Here is a 12,994-nt window from a genome sequence, read left to right as displayed (position 1 = left end):
CTGGTGTCTTTCTTTCTTACAAAAATCCGTCCTAAAAGACTCGGGTTAGATATTTTGCGTTCCTGGTTCATCATAGATTCAGTCAGAGTGATAACCGTGCCAAATGACAATCGTACATGAAAGAAGAGATAGTGAAGCCATGGATTAATGAATTGTATTTCCGGGTCTATAAAGAATGAAACAAAAACGTAATAAACATCACAGAGGAGAGTGCAATCAACACAAGAACAGATTGAACTAATTGTCGTTCTTCATTCTTTGTGCATCTCCACTACACGTGGCGTTTACCCGATTGTCACTTGGTTTCCGTATTATTCCAATGTAGCAAAACGAAAAAGCAGGAATGATAGCAGCTGCGAAAAACGTCATAAGGAATCAAACAGCTGCGAAAAACGTCACAAGGAATCAAACAGCTGCGAAAAACGTCATAAGGAATCAAACGTGAAGTTCCATCATACTTTGGTCAATATATAAACTGCTGGATCCAAAGGCGAGAACATCGGATATGTATTCCGGATGTTGTTTATCTTTTCTGAATTACTAAATCAAAATATTTATATATACCGATTTAAAGAGATTACTATCATATTCATCTACTCATATTAAGTTTTACTTCTAAACAACAGACGGCAAACGACGATGAAATGGACTAATTTCATTCGATGGTAATAAAATTCTAGCTGATTGATTCTGACAAAAGACTTCTCGGATTACAGAATTTATCTGTCTTGTGTTTACACACTTTGTAGCACGAATTTTCACCATGCTTTACCAAGTTCATTGAATTGATGCCAAAACACTTTTGTCTTTTTTCTAGCAGCAAGATTAAGTGCATGCTAATGAGAGTATGAAAGATAAGACAATGTGATATTCTTTACATGGTTTACGAACTTCAACATTTTCAAATAAATTCTGTTCATTTTTCATATCAGAGCAGGCTAAAATTCCAAAGCCTTAAAGATAGAGATAAGTGAAAAATTCGAAACATAAGATGTCCCATCCCTATTTGCTAAACACCTTAATTTCACTGACTTATTTTTTCAGCATTCATGTAAATAACCTTGAATGCAAACTTACTCTGTCTTATCAAACTACGTAACTATTCAATGTTTGATATCAATATCATTCAGTCGTAAAGTGGAATATGTCGATAGTAATTCTTATACACATTGTTTTCACGTCAAAATCTCTGGACTATATACAAATCTTAAATCCCGGGTAATTACATAGGTACGAACCCTAGCGGCCAAAAGCAAAGCCACCATAAGCTGAAAAGGCAGATTTACGTCCATTCTCCGTTTAGCATGCGTACCTAGGAGTAACGTCTATTGTTTAACATTGGACAGAGTTAGAATAGATACCTTTTAACTTTAGCAGAACCGAATTTCAAACATTACTTAGTACAGAAATCGTTGTTGTAGCACATAGTTCTATTGTCATTCAGGAAAACGTATATACCAAGATGCAGTCAGCTTATTTCCTGTGATTAGTTTAACAATAAGCGGAATTTAGCATTATCTACCTCGTGAAATACGCTTAATGCTTGCAAACTTTTAGCCATTAACATGTTGCATAGATATTTTGTTTGCCGAAGATTTAAGCCTAATGATAATCGTGAGTCCTGTAGCCTATGGACTTTGCATTATCTTTGTAGGGGTCACATTGTAAGCTTAAGGCTACGCCAGTCTGATTGGGGTCCACTGGACACATGGGCAGTGTCCAGATTATATGTTGGCCAACATTGTCCACAACACTGTAGCGGACACGGGAAGTGTGTTGAGGGTGTGTGTAGGTATGATTCTGTACATATATATGCGGTCTACATCTAAATGTTTTGGGCTCGCCAATTTCACTGTGGAAGGCAAATGGTTGATCGAAGCAACAGATATTTTGTCAGTTGATACCACTTCATTTCAATGGGCACACGATCGGATATCAAAACGTTCAATACTTGATGTATTTTATTTGTCATGCATTTTAAGAATTATGCAAGTTTCACAAAAACAACAAACGTAATTTACCATAAACAATCCCTATTGTTGTCGAGCGGTCAATCTATGTACAAAGTCGTTTTTTGCATTCAAAGAATGACTAAGTATATTCGCAATATAGGTATGATTTTGTTTGACAGATGCGATCCAGGATATTTTGCATCCACTTGTCGACCTAGAAGACGAATTGATGAGACTATGCAAGCTGACTTCGGAATTCGTTACGAACCCGACTCGGATTTTATAGACATATGGGGTGGTGAAGTCACCAGTGGTGACAAAGGTTGTGGGACATTGCTGTCTGGAGAGACGCTGTATTTCTCCGATGTATGTACTATGTCAATCGATCCAATTTATATTAAACATGAAAGCGAAAACTTTGCACATTCTTCATAGTATAATTGCATGTATTACAGTATAAACTACAAAGAATATAGTTAATTGATTTATTTTGATATGAAACTTGGAATTTTTGTTTTGTCTATTCATTGCTTTACTTCCCATTCTAGAATTCTTCACTCATATATAAAAGTCTTCAGCTTTAGATGAAATGCCGTAAATATAGCATTTTCGTTAAGCATTCATGACCATAACAGGGGGGGGGGGGGGGGGGGGGGGCTCTTTAACGTATCAACGCCTATCTGGTACCGGTCCTCCGTTTTAAGGAAGTCTTTTTAAAGAATATGTCCGAACGATCTTTGCGTTTCACTTCTAATGCCGATTACTTGACGAAGAACCGGTCATCTATCTTGTATGTCTATTTATATGCCTTACGTTTGATCGGGATTGAGAATCGAATCCAGGATCTCTGAACTGTGAAACCAGCGTTCTAACCACCACTATGACATGTGGAAAGTTGGAAGAAAAAACCAGTGCTATTTCCATGATATGACGATTTTTTTTAAATGTTGTTAAACCATAGGATCAAGCAGGTTCGTGTTCAAAAAAAAAAGAGAAAAAAAAAAAGAAAAGAAAAGAAAACGCACAGGTCAAAGCCCTGTGAGATGGTGTGCCACCATCAGCTTGTTAGTATTTCGCAAATTCTAATGTCGTTATATTGATATAGTTTTCCAATACAATCCATCTATCATGGGGTCAAATGCTGTCTGACGTGTGTCATACCGATTGTTAGACCGTTCTTGGAGCACTGATTTTGACCACGGATTACTCCGTTTACCTGTCAAGATACAGAGCTAACGATGGGTGTGACCGGTCTACAGGGGATGCTTACTTCTCCTAGGCTTCTGATCCCACCTATTTATACCCAGGAGTTCGTGTTTGCCCAACGCTCTACTTTGTATTCTTTAAAAGAGTTATGAGATTGATCACTATTCATTGTCTTCACTTTAGTGACTAATATAAATGTATGTTTTCATCTTCAATAGAGTGGGGCAAGAGAAGCTCAGACAAAAGACTTGGACACTAGGCATGATGATTACGTCGAGTTTTACCTTAGGATTGGAGGGGGTTTGCCAGATTGTAACGGGGGAGACACCCCGGATGAAGGATTGGTTCTCCAGTACTCAAATGATGGAGGAAACACTTGGAATCTGCTTAGGGAAATGCCACCAGACAAATTTAGGAAACCGAAGTATTCTCAATTTGTTAGAATTTTTAAAGCGCTATATTAATTATTCCTTTTTTGAGATGTGTATATTTACTTTGTTGTGTGTTTTAGAATTAGATTTAATGAGTAATCGCGTAGTGTAATTTCCATGATTCTTTCAATAGATTCGTACACATAGTGCTACCGGAAGATGCCCGTTCATCAATGACACGCTTCCGATGGTGGCAGCCGTCCCACTCAGGCGGAGGAAGGGATCAGTGGGCATTAGATGAGATACGAGTGGGACATTATGAAAGAAGGAGGAACATCAGCGACAATTTTAATGTAAGTCACGACAGATTTAACAATAACTCGAACCAAAAATACTTACTGATAGAGTTGTGGATACTAAATGATCATTCAATGAGGATACCTTCGAAGATGAAAGTTCAAAAAGTAACAGTTAGATACATCTTTGTTTCAGAATCAGCTGAATGCAATAGATAATGGTGTTTGGTCAACTATAACGGAGGGGATTTTGGGTAAATATTGTCAGAACCGTGACCGAGCTTTGATCCTGGCCAATCAACAGAACAGCAAATTTGTGGTAACTAAAGATCTGAACCTGGAAGCTGGCGACGTCATCCAATTTAGGGTTTGTACTCATAGTCACATGAGATTGATCACTGTTCGTTATCTTTGCCTTGCATGTAGCACTTTTTCAAAGCTATGAAGTTCAGAAAACTCTTGATCCTTGGATTAGGATTATAGACTCCATGGCAATGCCATACTGATCATATTGATCATAAGGGAATTTATATATATATATATATATATATATATATATATATATATATATATATTTATATATATATATATATATATATATATATATATATATATATATTAAAGAGAAATTAGAACGCCGAAAATAACTCAATCGGTATATATATACATGTATCTGGAATGAGAGAACACCACTATGTTTAATCCGAAGGCTGTTTACCCAAGATAGAGCAGATGTACATGCGTGGATGTCGAGGTTTTACATGAATGAACAAAATCAAGACGGAAAGTATTTGGAAATTAAAAAAATGTTATTAGATTTTCAATTAATCGGCGAGGAGAGTCATCGTGGTGGAGATATATTTTAAATGAAAGGTGTAATTAACTCTAGATCGCTGTGTGTTGTAAAGACATACGGATATACATGTAAGGCTATAAAGCAATGATATTCTGTAACTGTTTCCGAGCTTTTTATCATCACTTTGGGTAAGCGTTGAAATGATGATGGACATTTTTATTTAAAATCAATATTATAAACCAGTAAGAAGGCCAAATGTTTGTATTGGGAACTGATACTCATTTGCAGGCTATGGCTGATATCAAAACTGGTTTAGCAAATCACAGCACGGTTAACTTCAAAAGTGCTAACCGCCGCGGTGGCCGAGAGGTTAGAGCGTTCGCCCTGCGTGCGGAAGGCCGGGGTTCGAATCCCGGCCACGACAGACCTAAGTCGTTAAAACAGATAGTGACAATTCCATCGCCAAACATCGGCATCAGGTGTGAATGTCACGGGTCCTCGGAGATGACCTTAAACACAGTAGGTGTGGCACGCTAAAGAACCCCCACTGTTCAATGGCCGTAAGCGCCGAGCATAGGCCTAAATTTTAAACCCTTCACCGGTCTTGGTGACGTCTCCATATGAGTGAAAAATTCTCGAGTGAGACGTTAAGCAAGATACAATCAATCTATCTATCAAAAGTGCTCACGTTTTGCTTTGCATTTAATTACCCCATGCATACAATTGCATACATTTGCAATATTAAGTTTTAAACATCGTATTGATACAAGGTTGCAGACGGTATTACCGAGCGAGTTTGGTACAGATAAATTGAGTTCTTTATTAACGGTAAGTCATTTCAGTTAAAGTTGTGAGTCAATCACGTGTACAGTTTGTTTTGTGCTAGCATATGTACGCTGTTGGGTCTTAAAGTAATTATCTCTCGCTTCATTACTTCTCTGTTTAGGAAATAAAAACGCATAGCTCAAATATCGCATAGTAATATACTCTTCCCGAAAATGTGTATTTCGTCCTACAAAAAAGCAATCGTAGGCGATAATAGGTATTTCTAACTTGCGCAAACACATTCACTTTTTGTTCTGTTAGATAAATGTTGGCTGTAGTAACCAGTTCCGCTGGGACCACACCGTCATGTTGGATTACAGCCATGATGGAGGTCAGACATGGCGGTTACTTAAGGACCCTTGTTACCAAGATGACGAGTGTGACGGACGTTACACGGAAGGAACTATATACTACTCGGGTCCGCACGGTTACTGGCAAACGGTCGTTGTACCCGTCACAGAAGAGCTGGCTATGCAGTATGTTTATACCATCCTCGCCATTTTCGTAAAGATAGGAATTGTCTTGTCACTGTAATTTGTGTTTATTGATCTGGTTCAATACGCTGTGCTTGGTACATATATCATTTGAATCATTTTAAGTGCATATGACGTTTTTAAACGGAAATCTTTCGAAATTCGAAATACTCAGTGCGTGATCTATCTTTTTTACAGCCCGGTGATGCTACGATGGTGGCAACAAAGTGGCTATCCCTTCAGTTTTGGTCTTGATGATGTTTACGTTGGGCCACCTTGCCAAGATGATTGTCATAGAAATGGCGTCTGCGAACGGAATGGGTGTGTGTGTGATGATGGATATAAAGGTACTATTTCGAACGTTGTATCTAATAAAATTTATGTTAAAATTGAGTAACATATAGGAACCTTGACTTCAGCAGTTTAAACGTTTTTACTTTACAAAATCTTAATACTATGATTTGAGGACAAATATCCGTGATATTTATTGCTGTCATGGTACATTTTAGCAAGGGATAAGATGAAATTTTTAAATATCATTATGGTAATATTCAAAAGTGTAACAAAATAGTTTGCACATATTTTAATGACTTGTGTGCCTCGCTATTTTTCAAGGACCAGGATGTAGTTTTGAAGGGAAAAGTCCATACGGTATGTCCGACTGGTTTGATAACCACCACGCTCCGTCCGATGTGTGGAGGCGGATTGTGGGAGGGAAGTTGGGACTAGGATGTGGTGTGGTGGATTATGGCAATTCCTTGCACTTTAGTGAGGAAGGAACAAGAGAAGCCGTTACGGTACCTCTGAACACAACTTACCTCAGGTATTATCTTCATTGTTGATAACTCTAATTAAAATACTTTGTTGTTGTTTGTTTGCTTTTGTTGTCGTATTTTGCTTTTGTTTCCTGAAGAAAACCCCGTAGTTCTTCCATCATCTACCTGGCTCCTTTTAAAAGAAAAATAAATTTCATTTTCAATATAGAATGCTTCAGTTCGTAGTTAAGATCGGCGGCAACAGCCATGCGGTGTCCTGCATCACTCCAGTTGGTAGGAATGAGGGAGTAATTGTAGATTACTCCACCGATAACGAAATCACATGGCATGTCCTGAAGGTAGTGGAGCCAAGGGTTCATAACTATTCCACGGAGAGAGTCACGATGGAATTACCACAGGATGCAAAAACAGAGCGTACCATATTTAGGTGGTGGCAACCCCTGGGGTATGGAGGTTAGTGTTACCTCGGTAGATACCCTTAATTCGATAAACGTTTGTATTTATAGCGGTAGATAACTTTAATTCGATTAAACATCTGCATAATTTGAAAATACCAGCATCTAATATTAGTAGTGATTTTTAATCGTACAATGTTGTCACTGTTGTAATATAGGCGTACCAAGAGCGGAATGGGGATTGGACAGCGTCATTATAGGAGTGAATGAAACAAACAAGGAACATTTTCTAGATGATTTTGCGATGATGGTTCCTAATCCCGATAACTGGCTGCTGACGGAAAGCGCCGTACCGAGAATTACGTGTAACTCACGAGGAAACGCTTTAGAATTCAGCAGGGATAAGGGTAAGTACAACTCACATGGGAACAACACTTCATCTTGTTAGGTTTTTGGGAAATGAACGTTACTTCGTAACAATAAACACTGTACGTGCCTCCTTGCTTTCATATCTATTTTTAACTTAAGGCAACATAATATATTCGAAGATGAGAGTGTCTAGATATTTGAGGTTGTCGATGGGGTTATATTATATACAATATGTTTCCCGTCTTTAGATCTTCGTTTTGCTGAGACGGTGGACTTTAGAGTCACTCCATCCTCATTTCTCCAGTTTGATATTGCCATGGCGTGTGACTCTCTATACGGCACGTTGTATGGGGTAATGCTGGAGTACTCTGTTGATATGGGGCAGAACTGGCACCCCGTAGTTCATCATTGCGCCCCGCCTGATTTCCAATGTAGTGGATACCACCTCAGTAGCGAGTACATGTCCGACCAGCATAAGAATTGGACACGGGTTACGCTATACATGCCACCAGGCGCAGTGTATGAGCTTTTTATATTTTCATTGCTGTATCAAAGTGTAATTGTCTACTTATTGAGATCCAGTTACTGTGAAAAATATAATGTACATGAAATTCCGTAAACATTTAGGCTCTATATGTGTTTGTTACATTTTCCAGATCTCCGGCAACTAGACTTAGATGGAAACAACAAAATAAATTACCACGTGGAAATGTTTGGGCGCTAGATAATGTTTACCTTGGCAACGGTTGTCCATGGTTATGTTCTGGTCATGGTTATTGTCGCCAGGGGACATGCATGTAATTATAATTTACTTGTATACGACAGATAATGTATACTTTTAAAAAAAATCCTTAAATTTACTTAATATTAGCATGTATCTGAATACAGTATGGACTAATTAGATTCTGCATATATGATTTGTTTTGGAAACCTTCAGATGCGATCCTGGTTTCGGTGGTCCACACTGTAACCCAATACGATCTCGTCCTATGATGCTTCGAGACGATTTTAACGAAGATAAATTAAACAGTCATCATTGGAAAGAAATATATGGCGGGGAGCCGTCATCTGTGTGTGGTGTCATTGTCAGTGGAAACTCCTTGTTATTTCACATGGTAGATATAGCTTTTCGTAGATGAGAATTTTGTTTTCATTTTAAAGGACCATACAAACTCAAGATATACCAATTTATTCACAATGCTTATTTGCACGATGCTATAAAGATCTCGAACTTTCACCATATGTTTATTGCTTTAATAGGACATAATCTACTGTTCAAGAAGTTCTGTTCACGCAATAATCACTAACACCAATCAAGCGAAAATAAAGTATTGCAAATATTTCCGTACCTGCAGTATATGGTATTTAACTCAAATATATGGCAATGAGCCCAGCATTTGTAGAATTGCGCGGGTAAATATTTAAACGGTCCAATAGTATTCGGTATGATAAATAATAAGTGGGTGGATATTTTCAGAATCACCTTCGCATGGTTGTCAGCGATGATATTGACACCAGTATGCTGACAGGCGTGGAGTTTTATTTTAAGTACGGATGCACCCACGAAGTGACGGATTGGCCAAGGTCCGAGAGTGTTCTATTCCAGTACTCCAACAATGGCGGTATAGTTTGGAATCTCCTTAAGGAGATCCACTACCCGGATACGAATAAGGTCAGGTGAGCGAAATTAGGCCTATCAGAAGTATAATATTTCAGAACACTTGATGTGCATGATAGATTCAATTTTATTGAAACTCTATTTGAAATAAATTAGTTTGATAACACTTGACTATTATTTATAAGGTTCTTTGGTTTGGATTTACCCGATAAGGCTAAATCTGCTGCCACAAGATTCCGGTTTTGGCAACCAAAAAATGGAGGTAGGAGTTTTGGTTTGATTCATAGTTATTTGATATTATATAAATATTGCATGTATTTGAGAGTAACATTGAAAATTTTCACCCCGAGAAAACCATTGTCAACCGAGGCGTAGCCGAGGTTGACAATGGTTTCTCGAGGGGTGAAAATTTCAATGTTACCCTCAAATACATGCAATATTTGTTTTATTATACTGAATGTTATGTAAACTGGGAAGCAGAAAAACTTACGTCTGTTGACATTTGATCAATCACTGTCGTGCGATATTTCGTATTTCGATGCGGGTACTCGCGTTTATTACAAACGCTCAAACGACCTCGTCTAGCAATCTACGGCGAACCGTACACGCATAAATTTGACGCATGTGATAATTTTTTATAATATCACCCGTTATCAAGTACTGTTACCTGTTGCTAGATACTATCACCCCGAGTCGCGTGTTTTCTGTTCTCAGAGGGTAACAATATGTTTTTTCAAATGCTTCTCGACCAATCAGGTTTGAGTATTTTACATGAAAGTATAATAATTTGAGTTATTGTAGTTATTGTACATTACATCTACAACTATTCTTTATATCAGGAAATATGAAGTCAACATGGTCTGTAGACAACTTCTATATTGGAAAGATGCCCGTTAGTCCAAGTTCCATGTCTGATAACTTCGAACTGAGGAGCTTGGTAGATTCCTGGCTCTTCAGTAACGACGGGGAGTTAGGGAGCTACTGTGAACATAACACTAGGTGAGAGTTACTCCTAAACAAAATCCGAAACTAATTTATGAATAGTTCCTGAAATTAATCGTCTATATCAAGACATACTTATAGCCATGGGAAATTTGAAACATGGATGGATACATTTTCGACATTGATCGTAATCACAAGACCTTTTGAAAAACGGACTCCAAAATACTATACCTCACTCAGATAATTGTCATTATGGTATTCGTATACTGTGTAATCATCTTAATTAAACCAGAACTAGTAATTTGAATACCAACCCTAAACGCTGTATACACTAACTCTATATACAGTTAGTATACTCCATAAGCTTATCATCTTATTGATGTCTCGCGTTGGTCAGACAGGATACCGTTGGTTCTGGACACTCGGCGCTAGTCTTTGGTCTCGCCGGAACTCACGGAGAGAGATATGTGGAGACTAAGGACCTGAACGTTGGGCCTATGTCTGTGCTACAGTTTGATGTGAGTAAATAAAAAATCCTTCTATACCAGACAATTCTGAAGATTTGATTGATTTGTTGTGAATTACGGATATTTTTGTGATTAATACCAGATGTGTTAAACCTCCTTTGTTTTACCCAATCTAAAAGAGCAACTCTTGTACACTCTTATTTCAAAATTTTCATTTTTATTGTATTGTGTATTGTTTCAAAATGAATTAAAACGTTATATAAATTCTAACATAAATTGTATACTAATCTTCAGATAAACGTCGGATGTGAGTCGGAATCCACACATGAATATCCAGTTAGGGTTGAATACTCACCAAACAGTGGGAAAACCTGGCATATGCTGGTCTCTAACTGTGCCGCCACCTCTTCAGCCTGGTGCTTTGATGTCGACGTTCCAGCGACTATATATTATAGTGGTACCACTAAATATTGGAGAAGAGTTGTAGTTCCACTGGACAATGTGTACATTTGTGGGTTGGTACATGTACTCGTATATTGGTGTAAATATATTGTCTGTTATCGTATAAATCTCATGCATGTCATGAATAAAATTCATTACATGTATTGCACTTCAAATGATAGTCGTTAAGAACCAGTATACTTTGAAAACATTGTGCATGATAAGGATAATTTACTATATAGATCTCTGAGGTTCAGATGGTATCAAGGGTTCCTTGCTGACAACAGCTATGCACCTGAATGGGCAATCGACAACGTATTTATTGGCATGTCTTGTATGGATTTCTGCCTAGGACATGGCACATGCTCGAACACCATGATGTGCTCGTGTGACCAAAATCACCATGGTGATAGTTGCGTGCCTTCCATTCATCACCCCACTCATCTATCGGAAGATTTTGATGGTATTAACAAGGAATCGCCTGTCAAGGGACAAACCTTAATTGGTATGGTTTTAATCAAATTTTTCAATGCCGATACGTTCTGGAGGATAAGTTCTATTTGTGGCATCTGCTATTTTAAACACTATTCCACACCAAGGTTAGAGCATCATCATGCACTAAAATGGCAGGATGTTATCTTTGACCGAAAGTCTCGTATGAAAGGTGAATATAACGAACATTGATCGATCCCATAACTCCTATAAACGATACAAAATAAATAATTGGGCAAACACGGACCCCTGGACATACCAGAGGTGGAATCAGGTGCCTAGGAGGAGTAAGAATCCCCTGTTGACCTGTCACACCCGCCGTGAGACCTATATCTTAATCAGGTAAACGGGATTGTCTGTTGTCAAAATTAGTGTGACAAGAACGGTCTAACAATCGGTATGAAACACGTCAGACAGCATTTGACCCGATGATAGGTTGTATTGATGAACTAGATCGTTATAACGACCATATAATTTGCGAAATGTTGATTTTGATTGGGACTTTTGAAACTTGTTTGTATATATTTAAAAATGATAAATAACGTGTTTGTGACCGTGATGAATGTTTGTTGGTGAATCAACATTATGACGACATATACTGGTATGTCTATGATATTTACATTTCCGATGTTTTTGCCTATTGGTATTTTTATAAATGGAAATCATAGACTTTTCCTTGTGCAATAGTGAACAATATGGACATGAATAGAAAACTACTTGATAACTATGATACCTCCCTTTTCAACGGCTTTTCATGAAGTATGCGGAGTGAAGCATCGCAGTTCATACCCTCATGTATTCTTAAAACAGAAATGCATTTCTTAAATAAACAGTTAGCGTTGACAAATATTCGCAACACCATTTAATTGCGGATATACATTGCACGCAAGTACAAGAGCCTTATAACATTGTGCTTACTGAAACAGTGAAGATAACGAACAGTGAGCAATCTCATAACTCCTATAAAGGTGAAGATAACGAACAGTGATCAATCTCATAACTCCTATAAAGGTGAAGATAACGAACAATGATCAATCTCATAACTCCTATAAAGGTGAAGATAACGAACAGTGATGAATCTCACAACTCCTAAAAGTAATACTAAATAGAGAGTTGGGCAAACACGGACCCCTGGATATACCAGAGGTGGAATCAGGTGCCTAGAAGGAGTAAGCATCCCCTGTTGATCGGTCACACCCTCCTCGGTGAACCTTATATCGTGATACGGTAAACGGAGCAATCCGTAGTCAAAATCGTGCAAAAAAACGGCTTCATTTAGTATGAAACATTTCAGACAGTAGTTGACTCAATAACAGATTTTATTGGTAAATGAAATCGTTATAAAACAACCATAACATTGCGAAATGCTGACTCTAAACAAGACTGTTGAAAACCCCTGTAACATTAACTTATTTGTCAGTAGCCTGCCTCGATTTCAAAACTAAATATACGCAGAACACGTTCTTGTGTATCTAACAGGTTAAAAGAGATTATCACACTATCAGAGTGTTTTATGATATATTCTATGACGTCAATGAGGATACAATTTTGAAACCACTTTATCTAGTTCTTACA

At 37.8% G+C, this 12,994-nt stretch overlaps 1 protein-coding gene across 1 annotated transcript in view; it reads left to right on the top strand.

Annotated features, from left to right (window-relative positions):
* LOC125653280 (reelin-like) overlaps window positions 1–12,994 on the top strand; it is a 57,193-nt gene that overhangs the window by 32,526 nt on the left and 11,673 nt on the right. Inside the window, exons 21-39 of the mRNA XM_048882654.2 lie at window positions 1,655–1,792; window positions 2,132–2,318; window positions 3,377–3,582; window positions 3,723–3,882; window positions 4,022–4,192; window positions 5,708–5,922; window positions 6,118–6,266; window positions 6,535–6,742; window positions 6,904–7,148; window positions 7,309–7,497; window positions 7,708–7,978; window positions 8,116–8,256; window positions 8,397–8,574; window positions 8,937–9,136; window positions 9,263–9,339; window positions 9,917–10,076; window positions 10,417–10,537; window positions 10,781–11,001; window positions 11,170–11,432. Of these exons, the coding sequence (XP_048738611.2) occupies window positions 1,655–1,792; window positions 2,132–2,318; window positions 3,377–3,582; window positions 3,723–3,882; window positions 4,022–4,192; window positions 5,708–5,922; window positions 6,118–6,266; window positions 6,535–6,742; window positions 6,904–7,148; window positions 7,309–7,497; window positions 7,708–7,978; window positions 8,116–8,256; window positions 8,397–8,574; window positions 8,937–9,136; window positions 9,263–9,339; window positions 9,917–10,076; window positions 10,417–10,537; window positions 10,781–11,001; window positions 11,170–11,432 (3,500 nt within the window). The remainder of the gene's footprint in view (window positions 1–1,654; window positions 1,793–2,131; window positions 2,319–3,376; window positions 3,583–3,722; window positions 3,883–4,021; window positions 4,193–5,707; window positions 5,923–6,117; window positions 6,267–6,534; window positions 6,743–6,903; window positions 7,149–7,308; window positions 7,498–7,707; window positions 7,979–8,115; window positions 8,257–8,396; window positions 8,575–8,936; window positions 9,137–9,262; window positions 9,340–9,916; window positions 10,077–10,416; window positions 10,538–10,780; window positions 11,002–11,169; window positions 11,433–12,994) is intronic.

This window comes from Ostrea edulis, chromosome 7 (assembly GCF_947568905.1).
Source record: "Ostrea edulis chromosome 7, xbOstEdul1.1, whole genome shotgun sequence".
Lineage (NCBI taxonomy): Eukaryota > Metazoa > Mollusca > Bivalvia > Ostreida > Ostreidae > Ostrea > Ostrea edulis.
This window is presented reverse-complemented; position numbering and strand designations above follow the sequence as displayed.